At 42.0% G+C, this 21,663-nt stretch overlaps 1 protein-coding gene across 5 annotated transcripts in view; it reads right to left on the reverse strand.

Moving 5' to 3' along the window:
- NKAIN3 (sodium/potassium transporting ATPase interacting 3) overlaps window positions 1-21,663 on the reverse strand; it is a 514,014-nt gene that overhangs the window by 125,789 nt on the left and 366,562 nt on the right. For all 5 annotated transcript variants that reach the window (XM_037892542.2, XM_037892541.2, XM_043539579.1 and 2 more), the window contains exon 4: window positions 20,312-20,509. In XM_037892542.2, coding sequence (XP_037748470.1) covers window positions 20,312-20,509 — 198 coding nt within the window. The remainder of the gene's footprint in view (window positions 1-20,311; window positions 20,510-21,663) is intronic.

Here is a 21,663-nt window from a genome sequence, read left to right on the forward strand (position 1 = left end):
CACAGCCAAAATATATCAAATGCAAAAGCAAATAAACAGAGCATTAAAATGATGGTCTCTTTATAGATCTCATCATTCTCACACAATGGCTGTTAATTGGAGAAGTTATACTCGAGTGGTACACTCCTGTGGTTCCATCCTTTCTGTGTCAGAGGTTCACAGTGCTGCCCAGTATTCAGTAGCAGGGCAGGGCAGCAATCTGTGATCATGCTCTTTCCCACAAAAGGGCAGCTTTCCTACTCAACAACAAGCTTCCAGAGGGATGAGAAATGTGCCACTTGTTATTATTACAATCTCTCATTTAATAAACATTACTGGCTAGGAATTAATTAAAGTCCTAGGAGCTAGAGTATCTGTGCTACCCTCTCTATTATTCCTCACTCTCTATACATATTCTACATCTTTACTACTGAGCAGCCAGGGCCTGATTCGCCACTCACACCACTTACTTCAATTGAGTTAATCCTGATTTACATTGGTGTGAGTGCGGAATGTCTTTGCAAAAGTGAATGGATGAAACTCCACCAATAAAGAAAGCTCACTAATTTAACATTTGCAGGCGGCACCTATGAACTGAGGGGCAAGCAAACACCAGCAGCAAGGGCTAATGCAGGTGAGGTTATAAATGTGAGACTCTGTCAACACAATATAATGAAAAAACACCAGAGCACATGGGAAATCTCTGTATTATTTGTATTTTCTGTTTACAAAAGCTTGAGGAAGGTAAATCTTGAGTCCTTAAGAACCCCTGCCCCAATATCTGGTAAACAACTCCACCAGTCAGAAAAGCAGAAAGGAATTTTGAAAGGCTCATAAATAAATGCAAACGCATGATTATTCAACCAGGTATTACAACAGAATAAACAGCTGTCATCCCCCTCTGTCTCAAACAGAAGCAGAAATGTCCACTGATGCCTCTGTGCTCCTTGTGTAACTTTTGTGGGAGCCCTCTGGGTAGAGAGCTGCTCAAAGAGAACAGCAGAATAAAGACAATTGATTTCAGAAAAGCAGATTTTTAACAGACTCAGAGAAGTGGCAGGTAAGGTCCCGTCGGAAAAAAACTAACAGAAAAAGGAGTTCAGGAGAACTGGCAGTTTCTCAAACAGTCAATATTAAAGACACAACAGCAAAATATACTTCTGGGAAGGGCAGATAGGAAGAATACTAAAGAAGCCAATATGGCACCATCAGGAGCTCTTTAATCACCTGAGAATCAAAAAGGAATCCTACAAAAAGTGGAAAATGGACAAATTGCTAAGGAGGAGTACAAAAGAACAGCACAAACATGTAGGGACAAAATCAGAAAGGCTAAGAGCAAAATGAGTTACACCTAGCAAGAGACATAAATGGCAATAGAAGAGCTTCTGTAAATACATTAGGAACAAGACTTTCAGAAAACCTTTGACAAGGCCCCACACCAAAGGCCATAAAACAAAAGTAAGCAGCCACGGGATAAGAGGGAAGGTCCTCTCATGGATCAGTAACCAGTTAAAAGATATGAAACAAAGGGTAGGAATAAATGGTCAGTTTACACTGTGGAGAGAGGCAAATAGTAGGGTTCCCCAAGGATCTATATTTAGGCCAGTGCTGTCAGTATATTCATAAATGATCTGGAAATGGCGGTGAACAGTGAGGTGGCAAAGTTTACAGATGATACAGAATTACTTAAGATAGTTAAGTGCAAAGCTGACAACGACGACGAGTTACAAAGAGATAGCACAAAACTGGGTGACTAGGCAACAAAATGGCAGATAAAATTAATATGCAGATAAAAATGTTGATAAATGCGAAGTAATGCACATTGGAAAACACAATCCCAACTATCTATACAAATTAGCTGTTACCACTCAAGAAAGAGAGCTTGGAGTCATCACGAATAGTTCTTTGAAAACATCTGCTCAATGTGCAGTGGCAGTCAATGTTAGAAGCCATTAGGAAAGCGATAGATAAGATGGAAAATACTATAATGCCAATATACAAATTCATGGTACACCCACACCTTGAATACTGCATGTAGTTCTGTAGCCTCATCTCAAAAAAGATATATTAGAATTGGGAAAGGTACAGAGAAAGGCAACAAAATGATTAGGGGAATGGAACAGCTTCCATACAAAGAGAGATTAAAAATACTGGGACTGTTCATCTTAGAAATGAGATGACTAAGGGGTGATATGATAGAGGGCTATAAAATCACAAATGTTGTGGAGAAAGTGAATAAGGACATGTTATTTACCCCTTCACATAACACACCAACTAGGGGTCACCCAATGAAATTAATAGGCATCAGGTTTAAAACAAACATAAGGAAGTACTTCTTCACACAACACACAGTCAACCTGTGGAACTTGTTGTCAGGTGATGTTGTGAAGACCAAAATTACAGCTGTGTTAAAAAAAAGAATTAGATAAGTTCATGGAGGATAGGACCAGCAATAGCTATTAGCACATGCTCCAGGCCCTTTGACTGCCAGAAGCTGGGACTGGACAACAGGGGATGGATCACTCGATAAATTGTCCTGTTCTGTTCATTCCCTCTGAAGCATCTAGACTGGAGACTGCTGGAAGACAGAATACTGGGCTAAATGGATCATTGGTCTGACCCAATACAGCCATTCTTATGTTCTTAAGAGAAAGACATAGGAAATTGTAGGTCCACTACTTAATGGGGAAGAGGAGCTAATATGAACAAAAACAAGAAGGCTGAGGTGTTTGATGCCTGTTTTGCTTCAGTCTTCAATTAAAAGGTTAATTGTGACCAGATACTTTACACAATTAATGTTATCAACAAAGGGGAAGAAACACTAGCCAGAATAGTGAAAGAACGGGTTAAAGAATATTTAGATAAGTTAGATATAGTCAAGTTGGCAAGGCCTGACGAAATTCACCATAGGGTACTCAAGGGTTTATCTATACTTGAAACACTATGGGGCACAGCTACAGTGCTGCACTTGTGCTGCTGTGGCACTTCAGTGTAAATGCTACGTACACCAATGGGAGGGATTCTCCTATTGGCATAGTTAATCCACCTCTTCAAGAGGTGGTAGCTAGGTCAACAGAAGAACTCTCCCATCGACCTAGCACTGTCTATAGCAGGGGTTAGGTCGGCTTAACTACATCGCTCAGGCATATGATTTTTTACATCCCTGAGTGATGTAGCTGGGTCAGTCTAACTTTCTATTGTAGACCAGGCCTAAGGAACAGCTGACGCAATCTCAGAACCTTTAGTAAAAATCTTCAAGAACTCATGGAGGATGGGTGAGGTCACAGAGGACTGGAGAAGGGCAAATACAAGTTTTAAAAGGAGAACAAAGAGGATCCAGGGAATTATAGACCAATCAGCCTAACTTTGATACCTGGAAAGATAATGGGAAAACTATTAAACAATCAATTTGTAACCACCTAAAGGATAATGGGGTTATCAGGAATAACCAATATGATTTGTCAAGAACAAATAATGCCAAACCAACCTATTTTCCTTCTTTGATAGTGTTCCTGGCCTACTAGATGGGGAGAAGCAGTAGATGTAATATATCTTGATTTTAGTAAAGTTTCTGACATAGTCCCTCATGACATTCTCATAAGCAAACTAGGGAAATGCGGTCTAGATGCAATTACTATAAGGTAGGTGCAAAACTGATTGAAAAACCATACTCAAAGAGTAGTTATCAATGGTTCACTGTCAAACAGGGAGGCTATATCTACTACAGTCGGACAAGGTTCTGTCCTGGTCTGGTATTATTTAACATTTTCATTAATGACTTGGACAACGGAGTGGAGAGTATGCTTATAAAATCTGAAGATGACAGAAAACAGAGAGGCTGCAAGCACTTTGGAGGACAGGATTAGAATTCAAAACAACCTTGACAAACTGGAGAATTGGTCTGAAAACAGCAAGATGAAAGTTAATAAAGACAAGTGCAAAGTACTACACTTAGGAACAAAAACTCAGATGCACAAATACAAAATGGGGAATAACTGGCTAGGAAGTAGTATTTCAGCCAAGGATCTGGGGGTTATAGTGGATCACAAACTGAATATGGGCAAACAATATGATGCAGTTGCAAACAATACTAATATCATTCTTGGGTGTATCAGTGTATCAGGATTGTCATATGCAAGACCTAGGAGGTAACTGTCCTGCTCTACTTGGCACTGGTGAGGCCTCATCTGGAGTATTTTGTCCAATTCTGTATACCCCACTTTAGGAAAGAGATGGAAAAATTGGAGAGAGGGCAGAGGACAGCAACAAAAATAATAAAAATTTCAGAAAACCTCACCTATGAGGAAAGGTTGAAAAAAACTGGGTATGTGTAGATGTGAAAAAAGAAGATGGAGGTGGGGTTGATCACAGTTGTCAAATATCATAAGGGATGATATAAAGATCATGGTGATCAACTGTTCTCCATGTCTGCTGAAGATAGGACAAGAAATAATTTGCTTAATCTGCAGCAAAGGAGAGTTAGGTTAGATATTATTAAAAACTTTACTAACTGTAAGGATAGTTAAGTACTGGGATAAGTTACCAGGGGAGGTTGGGGAATCCCAGTCACTGGAGGCTTTTTAAGAAAAGGCTGGACAAACACCTTGTGAATAATGGTCTAGGTAAACTTGGTCTGCTAAGGCATGGGGGCTAGACTAAATGAATTCTCAAGATTCCTTCCAGCTCCACATTTGTATGATTCTATATTTCTATGGCCCAGTTTGGTGTTGGAAAGTCAACTGTCAGTGATGTGGTGGTAGAGATTTGTGAGATGATTAATATTGGTGGTGGGCATAAAAATGTACATGCAGTAGTAGTTGGCTTCCAGAGAACGGAGGTCCCAGACTGCTCTGGGGCCATCTATGGAAGATGATAGGAAAAAGAGCAAGTGAATATGTCAACCACAAAGGTACTAATCCATTGTTCTCCAATTCTTGGTTGATCACAGAATCAGATTCATGAACACCAGTGAGGTGTATGGGAAAGGAACTTGATGCCAGGGTGCTGAAGAGATCTGGTGTTTTACTGTCTGGAAAAGCAGGGATCTTATTCCCTTAAAATGACCTGGTTATCAACAGGGTCTGAGTGGCATTTTTATTTTGGGGACTACTACATCCCCTCTCCAGCCATGGCTAATGAAGTCATACCCCCATCTCAGAGGACCTGGCAGAAGAAGATTTAATTGCATGCTTAGCAGTTGCAGGATGGTGGTGGAGTGCACGTTTGGCAGGCTGAAAGGGGCAAGATGCTGACATAATTTTTTGGATGCCAGTGTGCCATCATGTTATTCTGGCATGCTGTGACCTACACAACATCTGAGAGGCTAACAAAGGATATTTCTGCATGGAGTGCTCTCGAGACACCAGTGGTTTGCAGACCTGGTACAGACAATCAGAAAGTGCATTTATCACCGGCTCTGGGACCGGGTAGCCCAGGGAAATAAGGGATGTCTTGTGTGCCCACTTCCCGGCAATGCAGTTTGGTGCGGTTGAGATGTGCTGCTGTGATGGTGGTCTGTGATGAGGGGTTGTAATGCAGTAAGGTTTTGTACTGTTGTACATATCAGCAATACAGCCTGATTGTTGGTTTGGTATAGATTTTATGTGACTATGAGATTTTGATATTTTATTAAAAGCTTCAGACATAACTTCCTGACTCTTCCTCCTTTCGCAAGCTCCCACACACCAACATATTGTAAAACCAAACCAAGTTATTAACAAAAACCAATTTCTGATGCTCCTATGGAAGTGGTATGGAGCTGCTAAACTGGGGGCTATAACTCCCATCAGCCTCTTCCCCTCTGCACTTCTTTCCCCCAGATCAAGTAAGGGGAAAGGTCCTGAACCCGGAAGTTGGAAAGCAGCAGCCACATGGCCTGGCAGGAACGGCAGAGAAGTTGAATGCAGAGAGGAACCCCCAGGAACTGCGTGGAGAGTGGCGTGTGGAACAAGCTGTGACTGCTGGTCATTACAACTGGGTGCAAGTCTTTGTGGGATTGTGGGGGAGCAGCAGCTGCTGGGTGGGGAGCAGCAGCTGCTGGGCAGGGAGCAGCAGCTGCTGGGCAGGGAGCAGCAGCTGCTGGGCAGGGAGCAGCAGCTGCTGGGCAGGGAGCTAGTGCAGAGGGACCCAAACGAAAGACACTAACTGAACCTGCCCTGGCAAACTGCAAGCTCCTATTTGCTTGAATAGAAACTGGACTGGAGAGGGCACTCCAGGCACTAGGTCCCAGAGTTCCAAACATTTACAGCTATTGCTCACTTTGAACTGTAACTGTTTAAGCCTCTGTATCTAGGGTATTTGCAACCTTTCTCTTAACCATGTGTCTGTGCGGTTATTGGAACCCACCAGGGCTGGTGCCTACAAGGCCTAGCTGCTGAAGGACCTACAGTGCTTGCGTACAAGTCGTGATACACCTGACATGCTATTGGTATGTTAGGGGATTGGTGTGCTCCTGGTGTGCTCGTCATCTAGCCAGCTGGGTGATAGGCATTTTCTAGGCTGTTTGGCAGAGCTGGACTGAGCTGTGCAAAAACTGGAACTGGCCCTATGGAAATAAAAGATTAAATAATGAGCAAAGATTTTTAAACTGGCAGGGAGCTTCTGGTAGTAAGTGAGTAGATAAAAATGCTGGAAGATACTGACATGGGGAATTGTAGGAATGGCATTGGAGGACTAACTAAATAAGAGCCCAGGCACACACAATTTTGTTGTCTTCACACGGGATTGTGGGCAGGTGTGGGGGTCACACCTCAGCATGCACGCTGCCCCATTCCCTCGGTCAAGCACACTAGCTTGGGTCCAACACACCCTTAAAAGGGGTTAAGGGCTTTGAGTGTGCACATTAGGTGGGGTTGGGCATGTGATACAGCTTGGAGCCAGCCTGCAGGGTAGTTCATTGTTGAAGTCCAAACCTGTTCCCCTGAAGACAAATACGTACAAAGGGGACAGAAAAGAACAATAAAGATGGAAAATGCAGCTTCTGTTTCTGGTGCTGACTCTTACTTGCAACCTCACTGCTGGAGAAATACAGGCAGAGCACATAGTCTGATCAGCCTCGGAGCAGCTGTGGCAAACTGGTACCAGCATCGGGCTCTTCAGGGCATTGCTTTTTGCTGCCTAACCGGACACAAACTCACAGCAAAGTTGCAAAAGATGCAATCTTGGCCAGCTAAGCCAGACTCTTATTACACAGAAGGCAAAGGAGAAAGGTAGGAAAGAAGAAATAAGCGAGGTAAGGAAATGGACACATGAGGGAGGTGGAACAGCAGGAACCCAAGTTTCACATTCCAGGTGCTCTTCATGGTTTAGCCAAAGCCAGTGGATGTGCTGGTGTCATCAGTTCCCTCTCTCTGGTGCAGTCTCGTCAGAACGTCTTTCAGAATCAGGACGATGAAGGCTCAATGGTGTCATGGTGAATCCTGGCCCCAGGAGATGGTAAGGGTAGCCGCCATGATGGTAAACCTGGCTCCTTCCAGTCCAGATGTCCCACTCACTCCCACTTATGGTACCTCTACACTGGAATAAAAGATCTGCAGCCCAGCCGCAGCTGGCCCAGATTGCCTGAGTCGGGCATGCAAGGCTCAGGCTGCGGGGCTAAAAATTGTTGGGTAGATGTTTGGGTTCAGGCTGGAGTATGGGCTCTGGGACCTTCCCCCTCGCAGGTGTTTAAATGCGGGGCAAACATATCCTTCGTGATCCTCAGATAAACAATGTCCAAGAAGAGATGGCAGCCTCATCCCATTAGTACTAATCAGTCAAAACACATTTTGATGATTTCATCTATAAACATTTCCTACGATTTCTTTAATTTTTCATCTCCTATCAAATTTTACTAGGAGTCTCGTTGATACCTTCTAGGGTGACCAGATAGCAAGTGTGAAAAATTGGGACAGGGGCAATAGGTGTCTATATAAGAAAAAGCCCCAAATAACGGGACTGTCCCTAAAAAAATCGGGACAGCTGGTCACCCTAACCTTATCTCAATTCTTTTAACGTAATCCCATTTTACCAGCTGATTTGTCTCCAACTTCTGCTGACTTTTATAAACAATCTTACATAACACGCTGCACTGGACTTTTGTTACCTTGGATAACTTAGAGGATAGGCCTTTGCAGAGTATATAAGGCAATTTGTCAGATAATATAGATTCAAATTAGGGCAATTTAAACTCCCTGTAGATTTTTTTTTCAGCTGTACAAGTTCTAATTTTCATCTAGGTTTTTTTTTTTTTTTAGATTTTCCTATACTATTTTTTTTAATTAGAGCATGCATTTGTTTATTGAGCCCATTAGGCATCTGTAAGGATGGCATACTGAAAACATAATTAAACCTAAGGATAGTAATCATTCTAATGATTGTATTCAGTCCCACACAGTAAATTGCATCTTGTTCCAATTTATTTTGTCATTGAACAGCAATCGTACAAGGGTGCAATCTAATATCTTTCATGATGTTTAAGCTCTATTAAGAAGAAACCTTAGATATTTCATACCACTAGTTATCCATTTAAACTGCCACTGAGAAAGTATTATACAAAAGCAGAACTGTGACAATGGCAATACCTCATTGTTAGTCCTGTTAATTTTGAAGTAGAGATACAAATAAATAACATCTATCAATGATACTTCTATGGCCCCATTACCATCGTGTCCGAGTGCTTCACAGTCTTTAAATACATTTAACCTCACAATATTCTTGGAAAGGGTAGGGAAGTACTATTAGCCCATTTTACGGATGGGGAACTCAGGCATAAAAAGACTAAGGCTATATTTACACTACGAGCTAGGGGTGTGATTCCCCTGCTCATGTACACATAATCCCAAGGTCCAGACTAATACTCTAACCACTGGACCATCCTTCTCCTACATACCTTGTCACATAAATGTTCCACATTGAATTAATGTAACATTGATGAGGCAAACTTTCTGCTACATATGTATTCATCACCAACTTCTCTGTGTAAACTAAAATCTGTGGGAGAATTATTTGATCCAAAGACGACTGAGGTCAATGGAAGTCTTTACCTTGACCTCACTGGGCTTTGGATGAGGCCCCATTTTCAGAAGTCCTCAGTCTGGCAAAAATTCAACAATTAATGTGTTTTGCTTGAGTAAATACTCAGGAGACACTGGGTAAGGTCTTCAGGATATGTCTTCTTTTTGTATATTTATCTCTATTTGTAAAATGTCTTTGATTGTGTGTTTTTGTATGTTTGGGGTGTGTGTGTTACAGTATGTGTGAATGTGTTACATGCATTATAAGCTAATTCAAAGAATGATAAAAACAAATGACACTAAACACAGATAAAAATGGAAAATGGTATGTTCCTTTAAATGGATGATTAATTATCAGTCTTTCTGCTGTCATTCACAATGATTATCACTGAATTTACATAGTGGCATCTGGGAGTTTATGAGAAGCACAAATACAAATAACATCAATAGCTAGCTCCCTAAGGTGTTCCACATCAGTTTGAATAATTTCTCTAAAATTCTTATGTTGTGTAGACTTGGGCAGAGTTCTAGCTGCTGGGACTGTTTTTCAGAACAGTTGACTTATTAGGTTCTCTCTATGGTTCAGACTCATGTCAGATTGCTTGAACAGTATTCAGGAGCAATACGATTCTCTGTAACTTTCTTCCTTTTCAAGTCAGGATTTGCTCCAGCTATAGTCTTTTGCACTCCCCTCAGATGTTAGAGGATACAAATTTGTTTTTCAGGCCTGTGTAGCAATGGGATTTGGACTTCTTTTTGGTGCACTCTTAGTTAAAATTGGTATTGACACATGACTAAGGCTAAGTTTTTGTCAGGGACATTTTTGGTAAAAATCATGGACAGGTCATGGGAAATAAACAAAAATTCATGGAAGCCCAGGACCTGTCCCTGACTTTTACTAAAAATATCCCTGACAAAAGGAGTAGGTGGGTTCAGCACCCACTGCTGCTCAGGCTCCCTGGTCCCCCACCGATGCAATATGTGGGAGCTCCGGGGTCCCTCTGCCCCTGGGGCTGGGCTGCTGCGGGGTCCCCTCACCTGGGGCAGCTGGTAGCTGGAGGGTCCTCCAGCTGCTTGCCACGGGTGCAGCTGGGCAGCTGTGGGGAGTCCCCACTGCCTGCTGCGGCTGGGCAGCTGCAAGGTCCCCCCACCAGGCTGGGGGCTGGGAGCTGCAAGGTTGGGGCTGGCTTGGAGCTCCAGCCCCAGGGCAGAAAATGTCACAAAGGTCAATGGAAGTTAAGGATTCATGTGACCTCCATGACATAACCGTAGTCTTACACATGACAAATCTGCAAAGTGAAAGTAATTCACCTGACAGTCTCTGCCAAAAAATCTTTGGTGTGCATAATAATCTTCCTTTTTCCAACCCTGGTCAAACCATGTCAAAGAAATGACACAGGCATAAATCACTCAATCTCAAGCCATTCTGAACACACATACACGTTGGCACACACTTCCTCATGGCCACATTCTCAGCCACTGCCCTCCAGGTTTGTGCTTACCCAGACCGTGGAAATTTCTTTTCTACAATATGTGGTTTATTTTATATATTTATTGATTTCTTTAGATTTGTAAAAGCAAGTTAGAGAAGGTGCCTCTCCCAGATTCTAAGCACACTTGCCAACTACTGAGGGGAAAAAACAGATCAAAACAAAGACAGATTCAACAGGAACCTGCAAACATACGAACGCAAAATATCATCATTTGGGCAATGGTTTATCTGTGACTGACATGAACTAACATACACACAGTTCTTTTTTAGTCTCCCATAAGTACTTACACTGTCAGCCAGCCTCTGAGGGCCTTTCATCACATGCATGTGTTCTGTGAGGGGGAAATTCTTTCTGCACCATGGAACCCAAGTATCTATTTTGTGAGCAAGGGGAGGTGAGGAAGAGAAAGAAAAGGGGACTTTTGGGATGCAGGGGAAAGCTATCTCCTCTCCTATGCCATGGCGTATCAGGAGAGCAATGCTGTGGCCACTACTGCAGCTCTGAGTTCTCTACAATATCTCCCTTGTTTCCTCGACACAGGCTTCATGGGCCCAGACCTGCAAAGGGCTAAGTATTCTGGCCCCCAACTCAGAAAAGCACTGAAGCGTGTGTTTAACTTTAAATGTGCGATCAATCTAATTGAATTTAATGGGTGAAAACTGGCTCCATGGAAGTCAATGGAAGTTTTGCCAGTGATTTCAACAGTACCGAGGTTTCACCCAACAGGACTACTCATTTGCTTAAAGCCAAGCACGAATGTAAGTGCAGGATCAGGGCAAGAGTGCTCAGCACCTTACAGCATCAACCCCCGTATGAGGCAATGATCAGTAAATATATGTAGCAGTGAATCCAGTAGGTCCACCTGTAGCCCATCCCTGCCCTGACTCCAAACGGATTCTGTGTGCCAATGCATTAGGTATCCCCACTGAATTGTTCCCGGTGACATACAGAACTTCTGCTTTGTTGGTGGAACTGCATATCTCAAATTAGCCCCTCCTTGCAAGTTCACTCTTACATCAGGTATGTGAGACACCTTCTACAGTTGGCAGAGAACAAGTTGTTTTTTTTTTTTTTTTTTTAATTTAGACTTTCTGGGGCATATGGCAGTGGAAAAACTGCAGCCAAGACAGGCCGATATATTTCATACGGATTAGGTTTGGGAAGGAGTTAAGCCATTAAAACCTCTGAAGCTATTTCTGGCAGCTAAAGAATATGACCTTTTTTATGGATTGTAAATTTCACAAATCAAGGCTCCTAGACAATCTTGCATATGACTTTTATTGAGCTGCCCTGAAAAGGGGTCACATGGACATGCACCTTCTTTCTCAGCCAAAACCAAAGTACTACAACAAAGTTTGAAAAGTCTGAGATGCAGCAAATGTGCACACAGTGCAACCCCAACTTGATAGTCTCCTGTTTGAATAGGATAACATATAGAATGTTGCAAATCACCTGGGACCATAGTCCAGGAAAAAATCCTTTCTGCACTCAGGTCACATTCAGTCTACAAATTGTAATGGAAGAGTTAGGCTGTCAGTGCAGTGCATGATTAAAAGAAAAATGTCCTGTCTGTGCAGGCTCCCACAGAGACAGTGGATATTTCCCCCTGTATATGAAAGTCTGGTTACATGGTTGACAACTATAATATACAGAGGAGATAATTTTGATGAGTACTAGGGCAGCACAAATCCATTGCTAAAAACAAAACAAAACAAAGTATGGTATTAGGTTAGCCTCCAGCTTTGTCCGTAGAGCTCACTCACATTTAAGTGTGGAGACTCGGGTTCAGGAATAATTTCAAGTCTCTCACTCCAGCTCAATGAAAAACCGTTGCATTGTTGAAAGGTTTGTTTACATGAGGTAATTGTTCAGAAGAGCTTTTCTGGAATACCTCTTCCACTATAGCTATCCCAGAATAACTCTCCGTGTGAACACTTGTTCCTGAATAGGAGTAATTTTTTTCAGTGCAGTTTAATCCATTTTGTAAATAGATTAAACTAAACCAGAAAAAGGCACTCCTGTTCTGGGTTAAGAATATCCACAGCGGGAGCTGTTCCCCCACTTGGTAAGGCAACTCCCATCTTTTCATGTGCTATAATATATATTCTGCTTACTGTATTTTTCACTCCATGCATCTGATGAAGTGGGTTTTAGCCCATGAAAGCTTATGCCCAAATACATTTGTTAGTCTCTAAGGTGACACAAGGACTCCTCGCTGTTTTTGCTGATACAGACTAGCATGACTACCCCCCTGAAACCTATTCTGGAATAGTTATAGTGCTTTCAATTCTCACTCTAGCTTGTTCTGGAATAACTTTCCCATGTAGACAAGCCCTAAGTGATACATTTTGAGCTATCAGTGGTGATCTCCTGCCAGCTGAATTACTGCTGACCCCTCTTTAGTGCCAGAACTTACTCCTGCTCTCTGGCTTTGTCTTCACTGCCAATATAGGGTGTGTTTTTACAAGTAACATGCATTAGCCATCTTGCTGTAAAATCCAAGTGGAGACAGGCACTGTAATTTTTACTGTGATGCAGCTAGGCAAGCTCAGTCATGAATACAGGTATAGGGTTAACCTCACGTGGTAACATCCCATATTGCATTCACTGGGATTTTACAGCAAGACAGCTAATGCATATTAGTTATCTCACTATAGAAACACACAGTTTTTGTCAGTGAAGACATAGCCTCTTTCTTTCTCTCTCTACCTCTGCCCCACCTCCTCCAACATTCACATTATTCCAATCTATGGCCAGTCTGGTCAGATCCTACCAGTGCCACATAACTATGCTATGTTACTCTACTGCCAAGACTTCAGCTGCTCTCACTTCTTTTCCCTCACAGCTACAATCCATTTTACTAGTTTGATTCAGATGAGATGAGTGGATTTTTGTCTCTGTGATGGGGTACATGTACCCCCCACCAAAACCCCTCGGTCTTCAGATAGCAAAACCAGCCCTGCTCTGGCTCAGCTGTGAGAAATGTCAGTTGTGGAGAGACATGCTCCCAGCAGCTGTAGCTAATGAGGGCAAGCCCAAGTATAAAGAGGGAGAAACAGGATGAGAAGGGACAGAAAAGCTTGGGACTTCAAGGGAGCAAAAAATCTCTACCAACAGGAGCTAGCCCCAGGTTGCCTCTTAGAACTCCCTGGAGGTACAAGGGAGGTGGACAGAGAAGGAAACAAACTCTGAGGGCCAAAGGGCTTTTTTATGTTATGTTTATGGACTCTTCCTTTTTTAAAAGTTGATTGTATATAAGCCACTATTACTGGGTCAAGGACCATTCCGGGCTGCTCAAACTAGTGTTCTGCACAAGACGCTGTGCACCACCACTCTGTCAGGGTCTGTGAAAGACTGGTGCCAGCGATGGGGACATCGGTGGTCTGGCCTGCTGGTCAGCACGGTGTTCGAGGCCAATGGGCAGGTACAAAGTCAGGAGACAAGTTTTAGAGCTGCAAGTCAGAGCCTGGTTCAGATAGGGAACAGGAGCTGAAGCCAAGGGTGAGCACTGAGTCAGAAGCCAAAAAGCCATAGCCTAGGGTCAGAAGTCTTATGGGGCCTTGGTAGGCCAAAGTCCTTTCAACCTTTCACAGGAAGGATTGGGGCCCCATTGGACAGGAGGTCCTGTCCATTAGCTGGATCAGAAAGAAGGCCCCAAGTGAGGCTATTTATCCAAAAGTCCTTTCTTTGTCTGCTGGTCATTGGAGAATCTATATATATGTGAGACTCTGCAGGAGGTGTGAGCCTCTCTGGGGGATTACAACTTGGCTGATTTGCCTTAATCATCTCACACTGTTTTTTAGTACCTCTATGAGCTCGGGTCACCCTCCCACATGGAATTACATACAATCCCTGGCCCACAATGATACATAAACTTACTACAGTAAGATCCCCAAAGATATTTCAGGAAATTGATGTATCTGTCACAGCTTTCACAAAGTCTTCTGTCTGCAGTCATAGTTCCTTAGTGCAGCCCTATAGTTCTACTGCAAAATTGCTCTGGCTGAAAAAAAGTTATCAGCTGTTGAACACTCTAAAGCTGTTAATGAATCTTTGAGAAGCCCATAGGCCAACTGAAACTGCTATTCACATGGCTATTAGTCATGTCTTTTTCACTATTATTATTACACATATGCTTTTCTCTGATACTCTCTTTTGGTATAATGTTGAAGGTAGGCTCTGCTTTCAGCATTGTTAACTTGCTTTTCTATGCCCTGGTACAATTGTTCATGATGGAAACGTGACACAGTAAATGTTTCCAACCTAGACAATAAAGATGACAAAAGTAATGAGCTGAAATTCACAAAGTGATGTAATATCAAAAGGGAAGTACATTTTATTCATGTACATTTCCCATAGGTCTTCGCGTCCAGTTAGCTCATGTTTTACTCTCACATACTGATGTTGATTGGCTTTCATAATCAGTCATGAGTCATTCTGGGAAATGGAAAGAGACCCTAGCTCCAGGTTGAACAATGGCGCCATTCTCTAAAGGGATTTTCTTTTGTGAACAGTGTAGATGATGTGCTTCCTAGCATCTTTTTCTATCCCAATTATAAAAATAACAGAGCTATAACTAATGGGAAAAAGAGGGACTGCTGCAGTTCCTCAGAGGAATCACGTTATATACTGATATCATTAGCCCTTTTGTTATATCTAATGATAACTGGGCTGCAATAATCATTCCAGCAGCTCTAGCTTGTCTAAAGAGAAGGAGAAAAGATTTCTTTATAACCCTGTTGAAAAAAAGGTCTGGAGCTTTTAAAATGGAGTACAGAAGAGAATTCTTGATGCATGGCACTCATGAAAAGCTACTCAAATTAACCTAAAATGTATTTGAATCTATGGCTCAGGATGATGACCTTGTCAACAATCTGAACTTCATTAAGCTACTGTTTTCCAGTATCATTTATTGTCTTGCTTTTAATCTCTCTCTCAAAATGGTCTCTGTGTATATAATGTCTTCTGCAGTTTCCACAGTATGCATCCGATGAAGTGAGCTGTAGCTCACGAAAGCTTATGCTCAAATAAATTGGTTAGTCTCTAAGGTGCCACAAGTACTCCTTTTCTTTTTGCGAATACAGACTAACACGGCCGTTACTCTGAAATCTCTCAAATTTGACAATCATGTTTGTTTTGATTAATTATTTACACGATTCTCAGATCCTCCATTTTAATGGCTGTTGTGAAGAATACGGTTTCTAATTTAAATTCCATTTCTCTTTGATGAAATAGTATTGAAATCCACCAAATGTCATAATTCATTGTAATATTAAATAATCAATGTTTGACAGATTCTCTGAAAGCAGGGATGCAGAAATAATTCATAAAGTAAGGCAACTGCATTGGGTTACCATGATGTACTGCTGAGGGAGCGAAGCAACAGATTTCCAGAACTAATGTAATCAGACCATGTTGTTTACCATTTTCATATGGAAGTGATGTTTTATACATTCAGAAGAAAAATGGCCATGAGAGCAGATAGTTGTGTGATAAAACAAGAGGAAATGATTATCTTTTTGAGAGAGATGATTGCATGTTCATGGATGAACCAACAAAACATTGAAATATTCAGTTAAGTAGTTAATGAAAATTGTTAGACTCTGCAGGTGCTTGGATGACATGTCTATGAATGTTAAAGGTAGGATTTTCCAAAGCATTCTGCACTGGCCTAACTCTGCTCCCATTGAAGACAGTGGTATAAGACTCATTGACTTTAGGGGAGCAGAATTGTTTAATTCAGGGGGTGTCCACGCTGCAGTCGGGAGCTGTGAGTGCGGCATGTGCAGATATATCCAAGCTAGCGTGGATCTAGCCAGGTCCACGCTAACTTGAGGAACCGTAGCAGCGAAGCTGCAGCCCGGGTGGCTACGTGGGCTAGCCTCATCCACCCAGGACCTTGAGTTCGTACTCCCCATGCTGCTGAGGCTTCACTGCTAGTGTTACTCAACCTAGCTTCGATCTAGTGTGGGTATGTCTACCTGTGCTGCAACCTCACCTCCCCCCAGTGCAGTGTAGACATACCTGGAGGGTTACACAGCAGCTGGGAGGTGTGATTCTCAGGGCAAGTAGACACAGACACAAACACAGCGCTCAAATTATGGGGAAAAAGTCGGGGGGGATCTAAATATCAAGTAGCTTACTTTAATTTAAACAGTACTGAGAAGTAAGGGGGCCATACGACAGATAGGAGGTAGCCTCTAAAAGTGTAGTAAAGGGGCTCAGTCCCGCCAGCCCCACCCTCACCTGGTAATTCAAGCACTGGACACTTGCTGCCTCTAATCAAGCTAACACTTAAAAATAGCAGAGTGGTTGTGGCGGGGGCCACACAGACAGCTGCTGGGGTTAGCCACCTGAGTACGTACCCGGGGGGTCAGATGGGACTGTACTCGGGTGACTGGTCAGAGCTGCTCCCTGTGCTCCTGCAGGTACGTCCACCTGTGCTGCGAATCACACCACCAGCTGCTGCGTAGACAGATTCTAAGAATGCTTTTGAAGAACCCCGCATTTGGATTTAAGAGTGCCAAGAATTAACATGTTTCTATTTTAAGGAGTTAATTCTGTTTTAAGATTGTCTGTCTTTGTTTACATGTGTAAATCTGACTAAAAAATTAAGTGACTTTAGAAATCACGAGGGCAGGAAGAAGTTATTGCAATGTATTTTCATACAAAAATAATATATGGGCTGGAAATATCCTTGAGTATAGCTTCAGCATGATTCACACGGGCTGCAATATTCATATTAATGGGAGCTATGGCCTAGATTCATAAAGATACCTAGGCATTGTCACACTGGGCATCACAACTCTACTCCCCTACGATAAAGGTAAAGCTTGTCTTTTTGGTGACCAGAGATCTTGGAGCATTGGTTAGAGACTGTGGAATGATCTTCCCCAGGTTCTAAGGTCATTCACAAACCTCATCAACTTCCACTCCGAACGCAAGGCACATGTCTTCGCCCTTGCCTTCTCTATTAAGACTAAGCAGTGTGTACATTAAAAAAACAAAACAAAAACAAAAAGACAACAAGAACCCCTAGCAAAAGGAAAACATTCCACTGCATACACAATACCCTCCCACTCAGGGAGGGGAGAATGAGAGAACAAACCACGCACCAGGTATTAGTCACATCACTTAATACATTGCTGGAAGAAGCTCAGATACTACAGTGATGAGCATGATATAAGAACCTGTGTAGAATACTTGTGAATTAATATCCACTGTCATCTCAAATTTCATTTTTTACTGGAAGTAGCTCTCTTCTAAAAGTGATATTAACAAGAATAACAATCCATGAGGTCAGTCCAACATTGATTACCTGACATTGTGTGGTCAGAAAATTTCACTGGTACCACTGGGTGTCATGTAAAAATATTCCCTTCTCCTCCATGTCAAGAAGAGAGGAGATTAGAACCATTAGGAAACATTTTTAAATATTAGATTGGTGTGTGTATATATATCACAGAATTATTGAAACATAAAACTGGAAGGGACCTCGAGAGGTCATCTAGTCCAGTCCCCTGCACTCAAGGCAGGACTAAGTATTATCTAGACCAACCCTGACAGGTGTTCGTCCAACCTGCTTTTAAAAATCCCCAACGATGGAGATTCCAGAACCTCCCTAGGCAATTTATTCTAGTGCTTAACCACCCTGACAGTTAGGAAGTTTTTCCTAATGTCCAACCTAAAACTAAAGTTTTTCCTAATGTCCATATAAAATGGCTCATTCTGAGTCTAATCCAGAGCGCACTGAAGTCAATGAGAGATTCTCTATGGACTTCAGAGATTGTCTTATGAAAGCCAGTTCCCACTCCCCATTTAGCATTTCCAGTTTTGTGTAAGAACATCTATCTCCAAATAGCCTCCCCAGAAGGGTTTATGGGCCACAGACGTGCTCAAAGCTGCTGCCACTTATGCAACCAGCATTTGTTCCCTGCAAAATTTGGCACTCAGCATAGAGGACGTGCCTCACTTTTTAAAAATTAAAGGCACTGTGTATAAGGATGTGTTCATCAATAGGAAATTTTCCATGCACTGTACATAGAATAATGTATTGTTGTGTAATGCTACCAAGGTTCCCTTTTAAAAGTCAGCCTTGACAGCAGTTACCACACTACTCTAAAATATGACTGGATTTCCCTATAGTTAGAATAGGGAAAAGAGTCTAATCCTGAGAGATGCTGAGTACTTGCAATTCCCATTGATATCAATGAATGTTCAGGATCAGGTTCAGACCTTAAATTACTCTGGCCTACTAACTGTTTGCAGAGGATGACTACTCTAATGCATATACAGCAAGCATCACAGGTGATTGGACTGCACTAGAGGAAAAGGAGTGATGTAAGCAGGGTCTAATATGGTCATAGATGCACCATCTTGTGCATATAAAACTGTTGCTTTTTATATACAAGTTAAAGTATTTAAGTAAAAGGAACCTTTGAAAAGATCTAACTGTTTGCAGAGGATGACTACTCTAATGCATATACAGCAAGCATCACAGGTGATTGGACTGCACTAGAGGAAAAGGAGTGATGTAAGCAGGGTCTAATATGGTCATAGATGCACCATCTTGTGCATATAAAACTGTTGCTTTTTATATACAAGTTAAAGTATTTAAGTAAAAGGAACCTTTGAAAAGATCTATTGAAAAGCAGAAAGATCTACCTGGACTGGTGTGCAGTATTTACCCCTTGAGGGATTTCATGGTACAGATAATCTAACTCCCTATCAAATAAAAGCATTTACCTTCCTGTTCATTTGGACCAGAGTTAGCATGATAAAACGATTTGTTATGCCAATAAAATTTTTGTTACGTTATAAAAAGGTTTATTGCACTACTATTGCTACATAAAAATGTTATGAAATTTAACCATATTGCAAGCTCCAGAAAGGCACAGTCCACTTTTAGAACTAGCTGCCAGAAAAAAAAAAGTTTTAATTCTTTCTTTCTTTCTAAAATATGGCATTTTAATTCTACTTTGCCATAAACAATTTCACAGGATTCTCTCTCTTTTTTGCTCAGTAACCTCTTGCTATCCACTCCAATACTCTCCTACACTCGTATATCAAGATCTTGTACAAAACTATGATTATTATATTTTGCAAGCAATTTTCAGCTAAATAAACAAAATCTAGTCTACTGCTCCTGAGAAATTAGGTCCCGTTCTCCCTCTTCCCCCATGGCCACTTTAGTTTCAGTAGTGCAAATCTTCACAGTCCAGTAGCAGAACAATCTGCAGTATCTGATAGATAATAGGCTTCTCCTCATGGCACAATAATATTATTATATTAAATGGTGTGCAGTTTCAGGCTGCTAAGGTAATTACACAGTAACTGCCGTAAGTGGCCCACTCAGGTAAAATGTTTGGATACCCCAGACTCCCAAAGAAGGATACAGAATGTCAGAAAAAAAGGGTATAGTGGTACTCTAATTACTACAATTTCCCTGACCTTTTTCACTTGTTCTTTGTTTGCATTAGGAAACTATTTACTAGCTAAAATAGATTTATATTTCGAGCTGGATGAAGTGTTCCCTTTCTGCACATGTTCTAATGAATAGCATTAATTGCTAATGGATGAAATCCACTTCCATACAAAGGGCCAGCATTAGGGCTATGAACCCAGTGTAGGGCTGTTATGAAATATCAGCATAGGAGAGCAGTGTACATTTCAAATGGCAAGTTTTATACTCAAATATGCAACGTAAAATCTGTACTGTTATTGGTCAGTTACTGAAACCATCCACGCAGTAAACAGAAACAATAGCATGTGACCTGCATACTAAAGAAGAGTAGGAGTGGTACAATCTGATAACTGAAAATAGCATTTGTGAAAATAGAAACTTACAGACAGTAATATTTGGATGGCGCTGTGAATGACCTCGAGATACTGGAAGTCAATGATGCAGCCCGTCACAGAGACATAGGAGTAATCGTCTAGGATCCCAGGGGCTGAAGGGCGCACCACTCTCCGTATGCAGCCTGGCCCATGCTCTCGCCACCAGGAACGGTGCATTGAAATGTTAAAGGTCATGAGATCAGTTTCCTAGGAGACAGAGAGAGAAAAAGGGATGAAATCCCCTTCTGTCACAGCAATAAAGGTGAAAACAGGAATTAATGTAATTTCACTTATAAAAGAAACACTCAGCTAAATAAATAGATAAATTAATACAAATTTCTAAGATGAAGCCAGACCATAGAAAAGGAAAGAGAAAAATCTTACTGGGGCCCTGATCGGTTAGATACTCTATGAAACAGAGCAAATAATAGTCCCTGTCCAAAAGAAACTTGGAGTCTAAAAATACAACCTAATTATTACTTTACTAGAAAGTTTCTCCAGAATGTATTTATTCTTATGGTAGGTAAAGGTGACAGTCACTTAAAACAGTGGTTCTTAACCTTTTTGGGCTCATGACCTCCTTATAAATTTTTATGGCCTGTCGTGACCCAGTAAATAGTCTGAGGGTGGAGGCCCTGGGGTGGTTTTGGTTGGATCCTGCCCGACACTCACCCTACAGTGGCAGTTCCTGTGCTGTGGGACTGGCTGGCCTTGGCTCTCTGCTCTGGGGGTTGCAACCTCCAGGGTTGCCGTGCCACTCAGATTGGCCCTGCCCCCACGACTGGACTAAATTTGTGTGAGTGGAGTTGTGACCTGGCTCAGGGGATTGCAGTGCCACTCACTCAGATTTGGCCTACCCAGGCTCCAGTCATCACGACGGCTCAGCCAAACCTGGGTGGTGCTGGGACCCCTAAGGTTGCTGTGCCTGGAGCAGGGAGGCGAACCCAGTCAATCCTGTGGGACAGAAGCCAGAGGAGCTGCCATGTGACCCTTTGAAACATTCTTGTGACCCAATTTTGGGTCCCAACCCATGGGCCGAGAAACCCTAGCATATACCCAATGTTATTTTTACAGGATAAGATCTAAAATAAACCGCTACAGAATGCATTTGAGGCCACAGGTCTAGTGGAAATATCTGTTATTTTGTGTAAACCTACCAGTATAACATAAATAGTGTAGTATAACATGCATATTTTCACCCACTCACTTCCACCTTCATGGCTCAGCAGAGCAGTAAAAGTGGCAAAATTCTAACAAATTTTTGAAGACCACTCCGGTTGTGCCTGCAAAAATGCTTGTCTTCTGGCTGTACTGAAAAAGCATCACATTTTCTAGGCATATACATGCTTAGTTGTGGGTAC

The sequence above is a fragment of the Chelonia mydas genome, chromosome 2, assembly GCF_015237465.2.
Source record: "Chelonia mydas isolate rCheMyd1 chromosome 2, rCheMyd1.pri.v2, whole genome shotgun sequence".
Taxonomy (NCBI): Eukaryota; Metazoa; Chordata; order Testudines; family Cheloniidae; genus Chelonia; species Chelonia mydas.